The 19,961-nt window shown below is 32.0% G+C and overlaps 1 protein-coding gene across 1 annotated transcript; it reads right to left on the bottom strand.

The window, feature by feature from the left end:
* Positions 1-3,391: 3,391 nt before the first annotated feature.
* LOC134727617 (metalloproteinase inhibitor 2-like) lies at positions 3,392-7,664 on the bottom strand. The gene is made up of 3 exons (XM_063591999.1): positions 7,535-7,664; positions 4,944-5,053; positions 3,392-3,484 (listed from the first exon to the last, which is right to left on the bottom strand). Exons 1-3 carry the CDS (start codon positions 7,650-7,652, stop codon positions 3,392-3,394), a joined length of 321 nt encoding a protein of 106 aa, XP_063448069.1. The 5' UTR covers positions 7,653-7,664.
* Between the last annotated feature and the right edge of the window lie 12,297 nt (positions 7,665-19,961).

The raw sequence follows: 19,961 nt of genomic DNA, 5'->3' as shown, positions 1-19,961 counted from the left end.
GTTTGGTAATTAATTAAGATAATAAGACCCATTTTGTTACATCTGGCGGTCCGCTTTTTTTGACAATCGCAAATGACAGTCAGCAGGATTTAAGAAATTACAGTTGCTGGACCTGCTAGTCAAATGCGTTTTGTTAAAATTTACTTTCAATTTTCACTTTTTGGTCGATAAAATCAGAATTTTGTTCCGGTGAAATAATGTGGTATTTGTTATAACGTTTGCACCCTGACAAGTTAAGATGAAGTTAAAATCCATTTTATAGCCGCGCAACACATTGCAGGAAAACAGAAAGACCGGGCGTCCGTCCGCTGTCACATGATTGTATAGTTCTTAAGAGATTTTGATTAAACTTATATCGTCTTTTATATATGTATAAATCTTGCCAAATTCTATGAAACCTATATCATAAGTTTATATTAGCAATATCTTAGACGAGTTCGAAAATTTAATGCCGATCAATTTGTATTTTTGTTGAAGAAATACAGATTGGTTATATATGGAGACTTTTAATTACGTAGATATATATGCAAAAATCGAATTACACTATACAGGTTATGTATACATACAGCTGATAATCATCAAATTATTTTCAACAAATTAGACGGGGTCACACCAGAACTCAGGCAGAAAAGTACATTAGCACAGGACAACTCGCTAAGAGTCAAATCGGACCGACTTATAAGTCAACTAGGACCTTCTATAATGAAAGCTCAGACAGAGTATTGAAAGAGGATTTGAGCTATATAAGTTAAATGTTATAATTTACACAACAATATCATTTCCTTGTTGGTGAATTTGCATACTGCAAAAAACAAATATTTTTTGTTTAATGTTTATTCCAATTTTTACTTATCTTTATCAATTTATTATTAAACTTAATAAAAAAAAAAACTATTATGTTGTATTTGATTTACTCATTTGTTGAATATTTATTTATTTATTATTTCAAAATCAACTCGGACCGTCAATGATGCCAACTCAAAATACAGTTTCTTCAATTCATATGATAGCATGCTGCATTTTAAAAGTATCCTTTTATATCATAATGGTGAGCGTGTATTTGGAATAGAATCATCTCCTGACATCACCGACAACCACACGTTGGTTATTTGTTACAATACAATTGGTTGCCATCTAATTATAGAAATGCATGTTCAATGAGTGTTTAACCTTACATTCTAAAACAGATCACAACTACATAATTTGAAACAGACATCCACTTTTAATGAAAAAATAATCAAGTCAATCAGAAAGTCTGCTAAATAATTTCCATGCGTAGTCAATACCTCATTTAGGTTCAGCGTGTTTATGAAAATAGCTAGCTAACATGTTTCATTATTAACCCAGCGACATCGTCTTCTTTCTCTTTTGCAAAGTGCGTTCTTAGCAAGACATCTAGTAGTCTTATCATTTTGATTTTCCGAGTTATATTTACAACCTATTGATTTTGGGCCAATTTTCTGAAAATTAAAAGTATATTGTTATCTGTTGTTATTTTTGGTATCACTACAAACCAGTTGTAAATCTTTTTTTTGATAGTCTCGAAGACTCTTGAAAAGGTGGTTTGGTTCTAAGCAGTGTTCTTGAAACTCAAACACATACTTGCATTATGTATATCAATAAGTCGATAACAAGCAAAAGAACATACACAAACATGAAGCAAATATGAGAACTTTTAACAAGAGAGTGGATATATGTCCACTTAAAGATATACATTCCATATGCAAGGCACCGTAATGATGTTAAAAAAACTGTTTATATGTGCATTAATAAAGTCAGGAGCCTGTTTTAGTGATTGTCGTTTGTTGCTGTGCTATGTATCAATGTTTCGTTTATTGTTTTTTGTCCGTTTATTGTTTTTGTCGTTATCTTTTTCGATTGAACTGTTTTGTTTTTTGTCCATGGATTTATGAGTTTTGAACAGCGGTATACTACTGTTGCCTTTGTTTATATTTGTCATTTCGAGGACTTTGATACCTATAATCCGGTATGGACTTTGACCATTGTTGAAGGCCATATGGTGACATAAATGTATGGTTGTTAATGTCTGTGCCAATTGGTCTTATGTGAAGAATTGTCTCATTGGCAATCATACCAGTTCTTATCTATTTTGTTAAGCATCAGAATGATAGTCGACTAAAAGATCAAAAACAAGGACAAGCATATGCAAAGTCATTTAAGGTAGATTCATGGTATACCGCAATCTTGGATTGTACTATTGCAGTACACTATCAGTCTAGTTTTTTGCCCAAATTTGCAAATTTGTAGACAGATTTGCAATTTTATAGATATTTGACTTTTTATTTATATTAAGACAATTTGCTGATATATTTGCATTTTCCGAAATACTTTAACAAATACAAAACATTTTTGTTTTCAAATCTTCTTGTTTCTTTTAACTAAGTCATTTAAGGGGAGATAACTCTTTTTAGAACATATTTATGCTGTTCTGAAAGGGGAACTTTTTTATTTTTACTTGTAGCAAGAAAAAGTTCGATGACACCATTTTTTATTTTTGTTTTCTTAAAACATAGTATAAAACCTAACTTCTCACAATTTATTTTAAAGTTATATCTCATATTTTTTTATGCACAAAAATGTGTTTTTTTCATGGTGATTTTAAGCAAATTTAGTCAATTTTCAACGACTCGAAAAATAGCACGGTTACCCATCCTTTTTATTTTATTTTTGTACGAAGTGGCAAAGTGTACGAATATAATACCTCGGGAAACATATACCTATGATCTACATTAACAATATATTACTTACGCATCTTCTTCTACAGTTGAAATTATAGAACGTCTTGTAAACAAATAAAACGCTTGAAATGGAGAAAGAGAGTCAAGTGTACTCCTAAAATCACACAAATATATTGTTTTCGTTCCATCAGGTTTTTTGCCTCCTTAAAGAAAAAATGAAAATATTTTGCTGATTTTCTATATCTTTTAAGATACTCTTTTTGTTGATATAATGAACGACTAACCCTTCAGGGAATTCCTTCTAAGCTCTTCTTGATTAACTTATCTTTTCAACATTGTTTTCAAATATTGTAAAGTTGGTGTTCTGTTATTACACTAAACGAGTAAAAAGTATATATAAGATTTATTAACATTTCCAATTTTGTACAATATCAGTAATTGTCAACACCGGCTGATCCATATCAGACAAGTGTCATCAATACATTAACAAATCGTTCACTTTAAAGTATTTCTGAAGGCAAAAGCTACTTAAGAGGTATTAAAACACGTATATATGTCGCAAAATGTTCAGTTTCTGAAAATATAGGATATTGAGAAGCTCCAAATTTAATGTTTGTTAAATGATATTAAGTCAACAGCTGTTTTAATTCATTGCAATGGTACAATTAAGTTTGATACAGTAGGTTTACCCATTAAAATATAAGATTGGCCAACAGTAAAGCGCAGAGAGCACCATTTCCTCTTGTCTCTATGACAACATCTTGTCCAACTCCTTCTGTCACACCCTGTATTTAAATGTATATCGTTATACATAATTCAATCAGTAAAGATATTCTAAATTTAAATGGACAGATTATTTTTGAAAAAGTTTAACATTTTAAGCCCGTAAATTTACATCACAGTTTAACAAATGTTTAATGCATGCTATTCACAGTGTTCAAATTTAACCTTACAACATGTACACATGGAGATAAATCTTTGCACATGTTTTTGGTATGCTCTTCTTCTTTGTACTTCGTTATGTTCTCAACTTTACGATTGGGACGTCACAGTTGAGGTTTTTTTTGCGAAAAGAACACTTGGCATGGTTGACGTAAAATATTTAAAACCTTGTATCTTTGATGGGTTGTCTTTTGTTTTATTCCTAGTGAATTTAAAAGATTATACGCGATATTTTGACCAATTTGAAAAGAACTCAAAACTCTTTTTTTTTCAATACATTTTATATCGTTTATCTTTTAATTATACGTGAAAACAATATATGCTTTAATACTCCATGTTTTTAGAACTTTTCATAAAAATACATTCATTACTTTACTTTAAATCACCAGGAATCATACCCACACGATTCATCTCATCTCGACAACCTACGGAACCTCACGAATAGTTATCAAAGGTACCTGGAGTTATTTTCACAAAATTGCTTACGACTAAGAATTGTAAGCAAAGATACGAGAACTATAATTTCATTCGCCAGACGCGCGTTTCGTCTACATAAGACTCATCTGGGACGCTCAGATCAAAACAGTTTTATGGCCAAACAAGTGCAAAGTTGAAGAAAACATTCTGAGTAGTCGCCCTTCTAGAAACGTAAGGGTAAATTAAAAAAAAATACATTAATCCAGACAAAACTAAATTCCGGAAATGGAAGCCCGAGAGTTAGGCGATCAGCAACTCAAAGTGTAAGTCTTGAAACAAACAAACCTTACACATTTTTTTTTATCCGATAGGGTTTCTGTCTTTGCTTAAACTGTGATAGGCTATTCTTGTCTTAATGTAAAGAAAGATGATATAGCAATTTGTCTCAAATTATAATGTTGAATTTTTGGCGGATTGTGTTCGTATATTGCTCAGTCTTTAGTTCTCTGTGTTGTGTTTTGTATCATTTTTTTATCTATTGGTATCTGGGTTTTTTTGTCATGTTGTTGTCAGTTTATTTTCAACTGATGACTTTAAACAATCTTTTAGAATTTGTTTGTTTATCTTTTTATTATTAAAAATGCTGTCTCGCTAATCAATTGAAAAGCTAGAATACAGTTGAGTTGTAATTCATTTGTTCATGATGAACGCATATAATCTATACAATTTCTTATCATATAAACAAAATAACTATATAGTAGTTGTTTTATGCATATGTCTTATATGACAAAGTTTGCGAGAATACACAACGTACTTACTAGTATATTAGGAAATTCAATGAGTTTGCATGCATATGTTTTGATCGATTTCAATACTGCTTCTTACCTTCATTTTGAAAATAATTTTCAATGTATATTCCCAAGTAGCTAAATTATTGTTTACGTCATCGGGTGCACCTGGAATAAGCTTTTCCTTGGTGACTTCGCCATACAATACTGAAAAGGCACACAATATTTTGACCATATGATGCTTTTGTAAAACAAAACAATACATTTGTAAAGCAATACATCATATCTACAAAATAATATATATACAAACGCAACCAGAGACCAAATGACATAGACATTTAATTTAACATTTCAGCATTCAACAATGCATGTTTAAATCTCGTATCAACTATCACAGGATTTTCCTTAAAATGCTTACTACAGTACTATACCTTATCAGTAATCATACCATTGTGGAGCACATTACGGGTGCCAAATGTTAAGCAGGATCTTCTAGACCTTCACATTAGATCACCGCCAGATTTGTGTGGGGTTCGTGTTGCTTAGTCTTTAGTTTCCTATGTTCTTTCTTGTGTACTTTTATTTGTCTGTCTGTCTTTATATGATTTAGCCATGACGTTATAAGTTTTCTTTTATAGCAATGACGTTGCCAATTTATTTTGTATCTACTAGTCTGACTGTCCCTGTGATATCTTTCGCCCCTCTTTTATATTGACCCTTGTTTTAAGTGAGGCTCGTGTTGGGTATTCAGTCTTGGAGTAATAGAGATTGTCATTTCATCATATCTTTGCAATAACTATTTGGAACCATCCGTTTTTTTTCTTTACAACCGCTAAGTCAATGTATCTGCTTTGTTACCTCTTTACAACCAGTCAGTCGAGGATTTTGCTGTTGAACCTTTTGCTCTCAAAGACAGTAATGTTATAACAATACATAAAAATCATTTGGATACTAATCAAGATACGGTAGTTGATGACTACTTTTCAAGAAAGGTAAGAAAAAACGTTAATATTGTCACGGTGTTGTCTGGTATGACTGTTTTCCTTTGTCACCACAAACAACAAATAACTTGAACAAAACGCTTTCAAGTCACTTTATTTCTTATAAAACCAACCATATTTCTCCTAGTCTATACACTTCTTGTGCTTCTTTCGATTCATCCGTTTTGTTAATCGCAGAACATTCAGTCTTTATAATTTGTGTATCAGTCTAATAGTTGAAAAACGACACGATGGTGTCAGTCGAATTTTGTTTTCCTGGGAGATATGAAAAAAACTAGCTTACCATTAAACCTCATAGAGAGTTCTCAACAATTCATGGTGTTGAGACCATAATTTGCGCCTATACTGATGAGGGCTTGGCTCAACATCCGAGGGTATCATCAGCTCTGAAGCCAAAACGTCTGTACTGATATGATCTTTAACATACACTGTACCTTTCAAAAGTATCTGCCTATGCATTTTGAAACTTAGGCTTCAACTTCCTCAAGAAAAGTGTACCTTCTACGGATTTGGCAATTTTGGTCATTTTCATAAAGATCATCAATTATTTTTGTTTTATTCATCTTCGGCTTTGACTGATCCTGGAAAAGGTAACTCAAGAAAAAGTGTCTCGGACGCGTGAAATTTATTACCTTTTGTTTTCATTTTTTCAAATCATCCCAAAATGTAATTCGGCGTTAAGATATGTTGATGTAGTCAGCTTGGGGAACACTGTTCGTTTATGGTTGGCAAGAAAGTAAAACAGTAGCACAAGCTGTGTGAGAGCGGTCGTTTGAAAAGCCACTATGGAGGTTAATTACACGCCTAAATGCTCATCTTTAAATCAAGCGGCGTTAAAATGGTCGGGTGATGCATCATCTTACTTCCAGAGCTAAAACTGTACACCGAAATGACTATATTGACCCAGATCATTGTAACATATGTACACAGATTTCGTATCTTATGAATAAATTGTGATTCACCGCTATTCAACTTATTTTGATAAAATAAAGCCGGATTAAGAAGTCCGAACTAAATCAAAACCTTAACGGTCAAAAGTTATAATTTATCTCTGGTAGCGTCGCAATAGTCATGATAGGCTGGAAGACGTGAATTGTTTCGTATCATACAGTCTAGTGACAGCATTTCTTATTCACTTGCCCGACAACAAACAATGAAAATATTAATGTTCCGAGCATCTGATTCTAGTCTCAGCTCAGCGTTTCAAGTAAGAAAAAAACCCAGCTTATTAATTGAATTTAATTAAAATATTAGATATCCTGTACATAAATTCCACCATCTTTTAGATTACACGGATTGTTGACCGTATAAGGGCTGTATAGCCAGTCAATGTCGTTCAAAACTTACATCTAGGGTTTCACGGATACAACAAGATTTGCACCTTCAACTGTCCTCATTATTCTTTTACGCCTTTCTTTGAAGCTATCACGCATCGCAAAGGTTTTTGAGAAAATGTTTTTTTTTACAATAACTCTGGCATGTTTGGTTTTGTTTTTTTGTTTGGAAAGTATAGTTTTTATGTGACGAGGAAATCATGTTCAAACTAACCATTTCATTAAAAAATCCATTCGCGAAAACAAATCCCTCATTTCACGTTAACTAAGATACCAAAAAAATATAAAAATTCTTTTTGTTACGGAAACAATTAAATCATGAAACTTGATGTACAGTTTATTCTAAAACTTACCATAATCAGCAGAGCAGAATTGATTTTGAGGGTGAGAATAACCACGACACCTACAACAGTGTACACTATTTGTCATCGATACTAGAACAATTATTAGTTGTAATATCTTCGCAACCATTCTTACTGATTGTGTTTTACTAACTGATTCAATATCTAGCATAAATAAGCAAAACCGAATCCTTATTTCGTTCAATATATAGATTGCAAATTCTTTTGTCAATGGGTATGTCAGTATAGCAGATGGGGTTACTTGTAAAAAATAATATGTCATATACTTGTGATTTATTTACAAATAGAGGCTTCACATATATAAGTATGCTACACTTGCACAATTCAAAAAGCATGTGACTTTTGTCTATACAAAACGAGCATGTGTGAATTAACAAGAGACAAGTTTTACGAAAAAAATAACCTTCACAAACCCCATATCACTTAATCATATTACAATACTATAACATGTAGAATATTAGTATATCAAATTCAATGGTGTAAGCTGTGTTCATGCAATAAAAATACTAAGAGGATTGTTTATATCATAAAGGTTTATGCACTTTGGCTTTTACATAATTGCTTTTTTTCCATACAGATCTAAAGTTATGCTATTGTTATTTTCTGTTTGTTTTTTTACAATGAAACTTTCCTTTAGAATTTGATACTGATAATGTAATTCTTGATTTGTCATTCAATACACACTTTTTGGGTTTCTTTTTTAGCGTTTTATTTTTTTCCTTACATTTATATATTGATATGTTAATTATATATTTTGAACCATTCTTACACATTTGAACCGATTCATGTAAGTTTAGTTTATATGTCACATACCTATTTAGAAAACAGGTACATATTGACATCATTATTGAAAGCTCCTTTTCTCTACTTTTTTCTTCATGATAAAAGTTGTACTTATTGATTAAATTATATGATGTTTACACTGTTGTTTGCCTTCATTTACTTAGATATTTAGATCACAATTTTACATTCGGCATCCAACTTCTCCGTTTAAATAAGTTCGTGAACAATAAGAAGCTGTGATTCGCATACCCGAATCTCCAGCAAAGTTTTTCCTGTTACAATGTCTTTTACATTTGTTTTTGTACATCAGTTATTCCATATGTATTCTGATTTAAATTGTTTTTAATTTGTTTTAATTGACTAGGATTGTCAGTTTTCCTACCAAAAATTCCGAAGGTCCGTAATTTTCTCCGGGCACAGAACATCAAAAATTGTCGAGTTCAAGTTATGGCTTGTAACATTATATGGATACAATCGACAGTTAGTTGATCGTTATGTTTTTTTTTTGTTTTTTTTTTACATTATGCCAAATGACGATGAGAATGTTCCTATGCCGTTAGCACATCCCAGCATTGTTTTTCTAGAAACACGCAGGATTTGTATGCCCATGATCAAATGCACGGATACTACACGTGGATTATGACTGGTTATGACTAATGGCAACGGTAGTAAACCGCTTTTTAAAATTCATAAATCGTGGGTGATAATTAAAGGCTATATAAAGTACCTGAGATTACTCATAGCGAACGTATAGATTGACCATATCTTACTTCTGACTCATCTTCTGTCAAACATTGTTACACTTTTTGATTGACAGCTTATATTTTGAACAATTTAGTTGATTGATATTCTAATTAACATTAAGTATATCATGGGATACGTATGCTACTTGTACACAACTTTAATGTTAATAAATTGTGTAAAATATCCCATAAAGCAAATATGCTTTATGTTGAAATCATGATATAGTGTATTGTATTTGAGCGGAATAATATTAATTTAAGTTTGTTTAATGAAAAAGTATTGATATTTTCTTAACATCTGCTATATAGTAGCATGTTTATCAATTGTCATAAAAAAATCATACTAATTAATAGTAACAATTATTTACAAAGTCCTCATATTTGAATAAAGTAGCTGTCATCTTATGTGGAATATTGTTATAATACTAACTAAGTTATCAATACAAATTGTTTCCTAGCCCTTCGCTGTGATTAATTTAAGATCACTCTGGTTTATGTTATCATTATTGGGAGCTAATTTGTTTTCATTTATCATGTTTATAGTCTTATTGAAATGATTTAAAATGGTTAATGAAAGTTTTGATGTTTGTGCGTATGTGTTTGCTACACTGTATTCATGTATTATTTTCAAGGAAAGCAACTAATGCAGATGAAGATGATGACTGTTCCATTGAATTCTGAAATAATTATTTTTACCATGTTCACAACATTGGAGCAATGAATAATTTTACAAGGATTAGGATCAACATTTGATGCAGGTTTTGCTTACCCTTCCGGAGCACCGTAGAACACCCCCTTAGTATTTGATGGTGCTCATGCATGTTGCTTAGTCTTGAGTTTTCTGTGTTGTTTCATGCGTACTATCAGTTGTATTTTTGTTTTGTTCTTTTTCGGCCATGACGTTGTCAGTTTTTTTTCAATTTGACTGTCCCTCGGGTATCGTTCGCCACTCTTTTATAGCTTTTTATGATCTAAAAGGAAATAAAATAAGCATGCGTACATGTAAAATTATAAACCTGTTCATTTTAAGGGAGACACTACACGCATTGATATATTTTTTGTAATAGAACATAGTATTAATTGATTTCACGCTTGCATACAAATGACACATCGTGCTCCAGCTTCAGTGACGATTCTGAATTATCAATATAATCAACAGTTGACAATCTATAGGATATTCTAGTGCAACAACGTTTGTTACGTTCATTTTGATTGGATAAAGTCACTTTCTTACAAGGCATCAATTGACAATTGATGCTATGGGACGTATTGGGCGCAGACAGGCATATGACAGATTTAAATACATGTTTAAACGTTGTTTTCTGTCAGTTTCATTAGAATGGAGAACAATATTGTATTTTAAGCTCCGACGGTATCAATTTAAGATTTGATTGTCGCAAATTAAGTTTACTGGCGACACGTTAGCGGAAACAGTAAACGGGTATTTGCGACCATCAAATCCCAAATTGGTGCCGTCGGAGCTTAAAATACAATACAGTTATCTCTTAAGCGACAGCTAAAGAATAATAACTCAGTATATTTGTTTAAATGTTTTTAAAACCTAATAGGAAAAATGCATGAAATACTTGAATTTCAGAGCTCTTAATTAACATTTTAATGTTTAATGGTTGTTAAAAATTAAATGACTCGAACGGAATATGACAAATGAAAAACATAGATTGTATGCTTGCATCAACATGCAGTAATACAGATTTGATTTAAGGTTGCACATTTTATTATTTGTTTTATCCGTTTCGTTTACGTCATTCCAATGTACTGGTATGCTATTGGGTTTTTTTTAAGCTTTATTGACGGATTTGTTGTCAAAACTGTTAAAATAATGTAAGTTCAATTTTCGTTCAAATAATTTGTATTTGTTTCGCACAACAAAAATTTTAGATTCTGGATATACAAAACTTGATGAAACGATCGAAAAACAAACATAAATCACATAAAAGGTCTATGTATTTTTATAAATAAAGATTTACGTCTTTTTAGTATGTTAAGTGTTTCAAATCTTTCATTATGATAATGTATTCCTGTGCATAAGAACGATGTTCAAAAAAATGACGCCATAAATAACGTTTCGAATGGAAACGTGGAATGTGTTAAAATGACAACAACCCGACCAAAGAGTAGAAAACAAGGCCACAAACGGATCATCAGCACAACGTAAAAATGCAACAGCCGTAGTTCCATACACAAAAATGAATACTAGTTCAGCAGAAATGGAGGTAACACTTAACGAAGTAGCAGGATTTTGTGAGATATCAACAAAATTTAAACTTAGTTATAAAGAAAGCCGTGGCCGATGTTGGGATAGGCAACTAACAAATAATAATGTCAATAAGTAACATACATTTACAAAGGACTACTAGCATTTACTAACATGCCAGCCCCAGCCCTTATTTAAAGAGATTGGAAGATTATTTCTCCCGTTAGTGATTTGGTATCATTTCATAGAAAGAAAATATATGTATAGGCAAAAAACTGGAGCGAATTAATATTATTTCCCAGAATTGACATCATCATTATGACTTGACAACAGTGTGTAACTTATACTTTCTGAAAATTTTTATTACCATAAAAGGTAGGATATTAAATACCTGAACATAAACGATATATATCTATGTTGGTTCATATTTACGAACGATGTACATGTGCCGATAATAAAGATTAGTAAATGATATGACAAATTTGTATTTTTTTCAGTAATACAGAGATTTCTTTCTTTGAAATCAAATACATTAATACATACACGAGCGAATTGATGCATAACAATTAAGTTAGCATTTATTGTCATTAAACCAAATGCATTGTTTTCCTTGTCTTTTGCACAAAGCGTTTCTTGCAAGACAGTATGACAGTGTATTTGAACTTGCATTATATTTACAACCTCTTATGCCTAGTGAGTCTACGTTCAGGTTCTGAAAGAAAAAAAAGAAAGTGTTAATGCAGTGACTGTTGTTTCTAAAAGGATATTTGAGAGTTTATAGGCCTAGATTTATAAAGTATATTAAAGTTTAAAAAGTAAAATATACAAAGCTCAACCTCAAACACATCAAACCAATGGATAACACCTCTCCTGACCTAATACAGACTTGACTTATGTAAACAAAAGTAGATTTAACCTGGTGTTATAGCTTGCTAAAACTCTCACTTGTATGACAGTCGCATGCAGTTCCTTTATATTGACAACGATGTGTAAACTAAACAAACAAACATATTACATATAATAAGTAAACAACAGTACCTCACAATAAGACTAAAGTATAAAACTAAAGACTGAACAACGGAAACCCCAAACTGCGGTGATCTTATGCGCGCCGCAAGAGTAATGTAATCTTGTTGCACATGTGTTATTCGGTTTGTTGCTCAGGTACGTACAAATCCGTGTATATGTCTTAATTTGTATGTCCCCTTTAGGGGTTAGTCTCATTCATATGGACGGATTTTGTTCATCCACACAAATGAAAATGGGGAATGCATACTAGGAAACACATAAATGATATACTTCAAAGAACGGAGCTATATAAAAAAAAACCATTAAAATTACTAACGGTGACAAGCTTATTTATGTATTGTTTGTGTGGGTTTGTTTTGGCACATACTTCCGTGTATCTGATATAGCAAAACACAAAAGCGACGGACCATCAATTGATTAGACATAAACGTTTATAAAATTTGATTAGATTGCACTGCTAACATGCCTTGAACCAATACATTTAAAAGAGGGACGAAAGATACCAAAGGGACAGTCAGACTCATAAATCTAAAACAAACTGACAACGCCAAGGCTAAAAATGAAAAGAAAAACAGAAAAACAATAGCACACACGACACAACATAGAAAACTTAAGAATAAACAACACGAACCCCACCAAAAACTAGGGGTGATATCAGGTGCTCCGGAAGGGTAAGCAGATCCTGCTCCACATGTGGCACACGTCGTGTTGCTTATGTGATTACAAATCCGGTAAATAATCTAATTCGGTAGGTCACATTCATGAGAGGGAAGGGGATTGTAGTTACGACGTAAGGAACATATCCGATATCATTTGTGAAACGGTTATTCCATAACGTAATATTAATAGCGTATATGACAGTTATTATATGCTTATTTTAGCCGTTATACATGTTATATACTGTTCAGTTATAAAATAATATTGCATCCCGCTATATTTTAGAAATAAGAGATTATATATATATCTTTGATTTATGCCAAAAAAATGTTTGTTATTGTATGTTTATTACTTACATTGCATCCTCTTCTACAGTTTAAGGCGTATGAATAGGCGCCGCTGGTAAACATATAAAATGCTTTGATAGGTGTAAGATCGCTGAGCCGTCTTATAAAATTACAGCTCGTTGTTCTTTTCGTTCCATCAATAGCATTTGCACCTTTTAATAAACAAAGCATGACAATTTGTAACTAGATTATTTTTGTCATAGGCACAAAATTCATTGCCACTGCGCTAGAAAGGGTTTGCTTATAATTGGGGAATTCCATCGTCAACTTCTTTGTTTGACAAAATTCTTGATGTAGGTTGTTATTCTTTCATTTAATTATCTTCATCATACCCTTAAATTCCTTCCAAAACGTTTTTTAACTTATTATGACGTTTCTTCTGTTAATATCTCCGACATATATTAAATGTCCGATTCAGATAAAAATATAGGTTTCATAACGAGTGAGAAAGGGATATTGCTTGATATCAACACGATTTCAATATACTGTAAATAAACTTATTTTCGCATTTAGTCCTCTCTAGCCTATTTCACGATGATTTAATTTCGACATTCTCAAATTCCAAGTTTTACATTTTCCCAATAGTTTTCCAGTTGGGAAAGTCGAAATTATAAATCAATTGCGAAAATAAGTTGGTTTACAATAATAATGAACGAGCTTGTGGCGAGTTTTCTCTATCTATTCAAAGTAAATAACGAAAGTTGAAATCAAGCCATATCCCATTCTCATAAGTTTCTCAAGCTTTTTATGGTCAACACTCTCAATGTGTTAGAATTTTTAAAAAAAATCATTGAATTGATGATCTTGTGTTTTGAACATTCCAGTTCGACGTCATATGACCTTTTTTTAATCATCAGAGATGTTACTTTTTTTTGTTTTTAGAATGTAGCAAAAATTGACAAAAAGAAGATTGTGAGTTTAAAAATGTGTGAGTGTTTTTTTTATTTATTGAAATGCAGCAATATACTTAAAAATACTCAATGAAAATGCCGTAATATCGTCTTATGATCGTCTTATGATGCTGCATAAGCCAACCAGATTAACGCACATTTTTGGTACCACACACAAGAAATATATAGATGGCCACAACCATCTATTGTTTCGATTACACATAGTTTGTGATATCACACAAGTAACCATCAATTAAATACGTTTATCGCTAATTTGAGCATTTTTCTTTTGATTGTTTTTTGTGATAATTTTCATATCATTCTATTCGCTTGATATGGAAAATTATCGCTAGAAACTAAGCATGCACGTGGCGTTGCTAACGAAATTGACATGAAATGGACATGAACTTGACGTGGTCATGGTTAAATTAGCGATAAAAAAAAATGATCTCGTTGAGATGATCACTGATAATCTATAAATACGGCATTTTCTATCTAGTGACGTGTTACATTCATTTTCTTTATTTCATTTTACTCATATTGTTACCTTTCCCTTTTTGCATGTGTTTGTATTTAGTTTCTTTGTTGTGCCGCATGCTACATCGTATATTTTTGAACAAAGGAAATTCTTTTAAGTTCAACTTAACACTTCTAATTACAGCCATTTCATTCTTGCGAAGGCATTTACTATAATTATAATAAACTCCATATTTACCTAATATGATATATGACTCATTAACCGTTAAACGAACTCCACATGCCGAGCTATCCTCTGGTGTCTTCAAAACTACATCTGAACCTACACGTTCCTTCACTCCCTGTTATGTACGACAGTAAATTGTAAATCAAAATATAGATTTTTTTTTTATATTTGCCACCGAAACCTACTCAGGTGTAATTTCACAAAATCAGATTGAACTGCGACTTTCAGTAATATACGATTAATGCTGAAATAAGATAAACGAAATACGACGTTATATTTTGGCATTTTTGACACGCTAGAAACCGTTTATGACAACGACAAAGAACAAAACGAAATAGTATGTGCCTGTCCCAAGTCAAGAGCCTGCAACTCAGCGGTTGTCGTCGGTTATGTGTTACATGAATAAAATAGGCCATTTAATTTCTTGTTGGAATTGTACATATTGTCATTTCCGGGCTTTGTATAGCGAACTATGAAGTATTGTTTTTGCTCATTGTTAAAGGCCGTATGGTGACCAATAGTTGTAAATGACTGTCATTTTGTCTCTTTCAAAGAGTCGTTTTATTGGCCATCATACCACATCTTATTTGTATATACACGTCATATATTTCGTGCAACCGAAGCGCTTTCCTGGATTTATATTCATCCGGAAGGCTCGCAGACGAATATTTGAAAGCCATTTGTACTGACCGCGCTATTAACCAAAAGTACCTAAACAAAAATAGCTTAATCAACCGAAGGCGAACTTTTCATAGGGTTTGGAATTCTAAGTGTCTGTAACATATAATAATTTGTAAATCATAGGGCGTCATAACAAAGTTGATGTGTATACCTAATACATATACGGATCTGTATACAATAAAATAATATAAATCAGGATTTGTTTTATTTAGGCACTGGAGATTAAACGTTTATAGTATGCATAAACGTGCACGTCATTTGTTCTATTTACTGTGATAGTTAAGAATGCGGGTGAATTTATTGGACAAGTAGGTTAAAAGAGACTAATATTAAACGTATTTTTTTCTCTAAATCGGACATAAGGTTTGGTTCAAAACTCATAACATTCATAGAATAAGCATTTTGCGATTCAGTGAAATACTGTTCCTACCTTCATTTTATATACTATACGAACTTTGTACCTCCAGCCATCTGGGATATTAAAATTCGTTGTATTGTCACGATAACTAGGTATAAACTTTTCGGTGATGACTTTACCATATAATGCTGAAAACATCATGCAATATTGTGTAGGTATTATATTACTAATATAAATACTAGCTTTTAATTAATTGTTAATAAAAAAAATACATGTATGAAAAAGGTGATGTGGTATGATTTCCAATGAGACAACTGTCCACAAGAGCCCAAAATGACACAGACATTAACAACTATAGGTCAATGTACGGCCTTCAACAATGAGCAAAGCCCATATCGCATAGTTAGCTATAAAAGGCTCCGATAAGACAATGCAAAACAATTCAATACTTATACATCCCGACACAAAAAGACACAATGAACAGCTCCGAGAGTACTCAAAGTTATCTGATAGCTAGTTAAAAACCACTAACAACTAATAAAAAAACATGCATCTAAGACTTAATTATCAATCCGTACACATCCAATGGATTTAAGGTTAAGACGTCATACACAGTCATTATCAATCTGTACACATCCAATGGATTTAAGGATAAGACGTCAGATATTTTGTTTTATGACGTCAAAATTTTACGGGAACCTGTGTGATATCCAGTAATGGCGGACAAATAGCGATAAGGTGTATTGCACTTGTGCATCGTCACAATTGCAATACATTTATAGTCCACCTGGTCAGATAATAACTGACAACCGTGGTATCATTACCAATAAACACCTGAAAAAGTTGTAAGCCAGGGGAGTAAAATATAGAAATCCCTAGCCAATCAACTGAAAAAATAATTCAGGTTTCTCATGGATGCAGTTGAGGACTATGCAAGAAAAAGAGTAAAGTTCAAGCCATGCTAACCAGACCTAGAAACTTTTTCTTAATTGATCAAATCTATTAGATCATGCATTAAGAAACAACGACGTACTTTGAGCACAAGTGTTGTTGACCCTTTTAAGAAAATGGAGGTTGTGGAATATTTATCCTCTTACATGACAAATATGTCATTGTTCCAGCAGATTAAGCCTTTAAAATATTGTCTTCATATACAAAAGTCGTTATCAGCCATGTCTCACAACAGAGTTCGGAATAAATATTTGGTTATCCTTCATATTCTTCATTTTCTTAAACATTATTTACCAAAGATGAAATTTTCCAAAATCACAAATCGGTCCTTTCTTTTGTTTCAATGTCAAAGAAATCAAAGAAAGTCTACCGTCATTATCATGTTATACTGGAAATCAAAACTTTACAAAACTTCATATAAAGAACGATACATTGCTAGATTATCAACATTTAAGACTAATCATCTTTCTAAAGTTCTGACTACTATTCTTTCTAAAGTAATAGAAGGGGTCATCAAACATAATGTGATGAGATATATTCTATCAGTTGTGTTAACCAGATGTGGATTCTCAAAAAATGAAAAGATCTACTACTTAATCTAAGGTCAAAATCTCTGCCATTTTGCAACAACATAAAGACTTTTATTTTTTTAACGCTTCACACTAATATTACCCATACACAGCTGGAAAATCGACTTTATTATCTCATTAAACAGAGCTTTTTTATATAAATCACACTGAAACTACCAGAGCATATACTGAAGATGATATTATGATCATGCTGGGCATTTTGATGGACAATATATATGTTGAATTTGGAAGATTAATATTTCAAAAGACAGCCGGTATTACAATGGGTACTATTTGTGCACCCCTACTGACCTATTTGTTTTCGTACTCGTATGAAGCAGAAGTCCTTTAAAAAAAAGCACCTTGCGCAATTATTTCATTTAACCTTCCGATATATTGATGATGTCCATTACCATAGATCAACCAATACTTGCATCTCTTAAATTCTATGCCAATGAAACTGACATGAAGGATACTAATTGATAGTAGAAGGACTGTTTCATATCTTGATCTTTTCCTAAAAAATGGCATATATGGACAACTTCATACTAATTTCTATGACAAACGGAACGGATCCGTGAAACAGTTATCAATTTAAAATTTTAAGAAATGTTTGAAATGTTGATCAAAGTTTTAAAATATCAAAATTCTACACAATTGAAAATTTTGAAATTTTCACCAAAAAGGTAAAATTTCAGAAGTTAAGATATTGGATCAAAGATTAAAAGTTCTAAACTTAACAGGCAGTTTGGATTATTCCGCTCTTTGAAAGTTTAAAAAAAAACTTTCTTTACACATCTCACTAGACGTACTTGTACTTCGCTCAAAGTTGGCTGTCGAACAATTACTTAAAAATGGACATCCTTTTACAAGCATTGATAACTATTTGCATGACTTTTTGTCTAAAAGTTCTTTTGTATTGGTTATTTGTGTATTTCTCAGTCCTGAATATTTTTGCATATGTTTGTACTGTAGTCATGTCATGTAATGTTGCCATTCTAATGTTATATTTAACATTGTCATACTAGTGTTAGGTTTATTTAGTCATTAACCAGGTCCAACTCCCAATTCTTTAGTTCAATTTCCTGTGCTAAATCAGGAAAGTGACAGTTCTTATTTTATATGTAATTACAGTGTGTGTTGCAATGTCATTAGGCTTTTGGTTGCACGTCAGTGTTTCTGTTGTTTCCTTATTTTACTCCTATAATTGACGTGTTTCCCTCAGTTTTGATTTGTAACCTGAATTTGTTTTCTCTCAATCGATTTATAACTTTTGACCAACAGTATACTACTGTTGGCTTCATTTACACGATCTTCTTATTTTGATACTTTTTTCAAAGACCTCGGTGCAAGTTTCATGATTTCGAGAACTTACCATAATCTACTGAGCAGAATTGTTCTTGTGGATGTTGATAAAAGGCACAGTAGCAGCCATGTACCTCACTGGTACACCATGTTAATACAATAATTGTTGGCAATAATTTCATAAACATCTTTCTTGATATGTGGTATACTGGAATGTTGCCCAGCATAAAATACTACCACACAATATTTGTTTTGATATATTTTCATTTTTTTTTTAATTTCTGGGGATCTGTTAGGAAATAATTTTTCAAATAGACATTGAATTATCAAGGTTTTATTTTGTAGAACATAATATGTGCTTGAACTCTACGTATTAAACTTATCATGAAGAAGTTCGCATTTCGGCGATTACGCACGACAGTACTTTTTAAAAAAGCCAAAATGGTTGCACAAAAAGAAACCTTAAAAAACCTCGCTTCATCTAATCGCTTTAACATACTTTTGTTAACCAATATAAGTATGAATATTTTCAAGTAAATGTTATGCATTGAATACAGAATTACAGCATTACATAACAGATGGTTTCACGGAAATCGCTTATTCTTTAGTTAGGGATTAATAAACTGTTTAGAAATACAAATTATGTTTAGGTTTGCAGTTCTCTTCTCTTTTATTATGTTACTGATTATTGAACTATAGGTTAATGGCCATAACTTGAATTTCTCCGTCTGCCAGTATCTGAATTAATATAATTCTTGATACATTTAATGAATTGGAAGTACGTTTCTCAATTAAAAATATCAGTCAGATACGCTCATGGTCATATTATTAGACATGTTACGAAAAGGTATATACTCGACGCTGAGGTTGACAAATTAGACTTTAAATTAAGGGACGGTGTCAAAACATTGATTATAATTTAAACAGGTAAACTTTAAATCTTGTGCGTCTTGGTAAATTCAAATCACATTTGTCTAGAACATCATAATGTAACATCCTAGGATGGTAATTGCTTTTATGATATCATTTCTGGCTATCATAAGACATGAAAAGTGTATTCGTGCAGGAGTGGTGGGCTAGAAGAAAAAAAGGGGGGCTGAGAGTTATACAAGTTCATTCGATTATAGATTGATAATATATACATATTAAGCATGTTAAGCTAAATAGATATTAATTTTATTGTTGTA

Source organism: Mytilus trossulus, chromosome 8, assembly GCF_036588685.1.
Source record: "Mytilus trossulus isolate FHL-02 chromosome 8, PNRI_Mtr1.1.1.hap1, whole genome shotgun sequence".
In the NCBI taxonomy this organism is placed as follows: Eukaryota; Metazoa; Mollusca; class Bivalvia; order Mytilida; family Mytilidae; genus Mytilus; species Mytilus trossulus.
Note: the sequence above shows the minus strand (reverse complement) of the source record. Positions and strands in the feature narration are given on the sequence as shown.

What these genes read in the sequence shown, in the direction of transcription:
- LOC134727617 (XM_063591999.1), bottom strand. Translation starts at nt 7,652, where the DNA reads ATGGTTGCGAAGATATTACAACTAATAATTGTTCTAGTATCGATGACA. An exon ending in ATTCTGCTCTGCTGATTATG is followed by an intron (nt 5,054 to 7,534) that starts GTAAGTTTTAGA and finishes GTGCCTTTTCAG; the next exon opens with TATTGTATGGCGAAGTCACC. An exon ending in AAATTATTTTCAAAATGAAG is followed by an intron (nt 3,485 to 4,943) that starts GTAAGAAGCAGT and finishes ATTTAAATACAG; the next exon opens with GGTGTGACAGAAGGAGTTGG.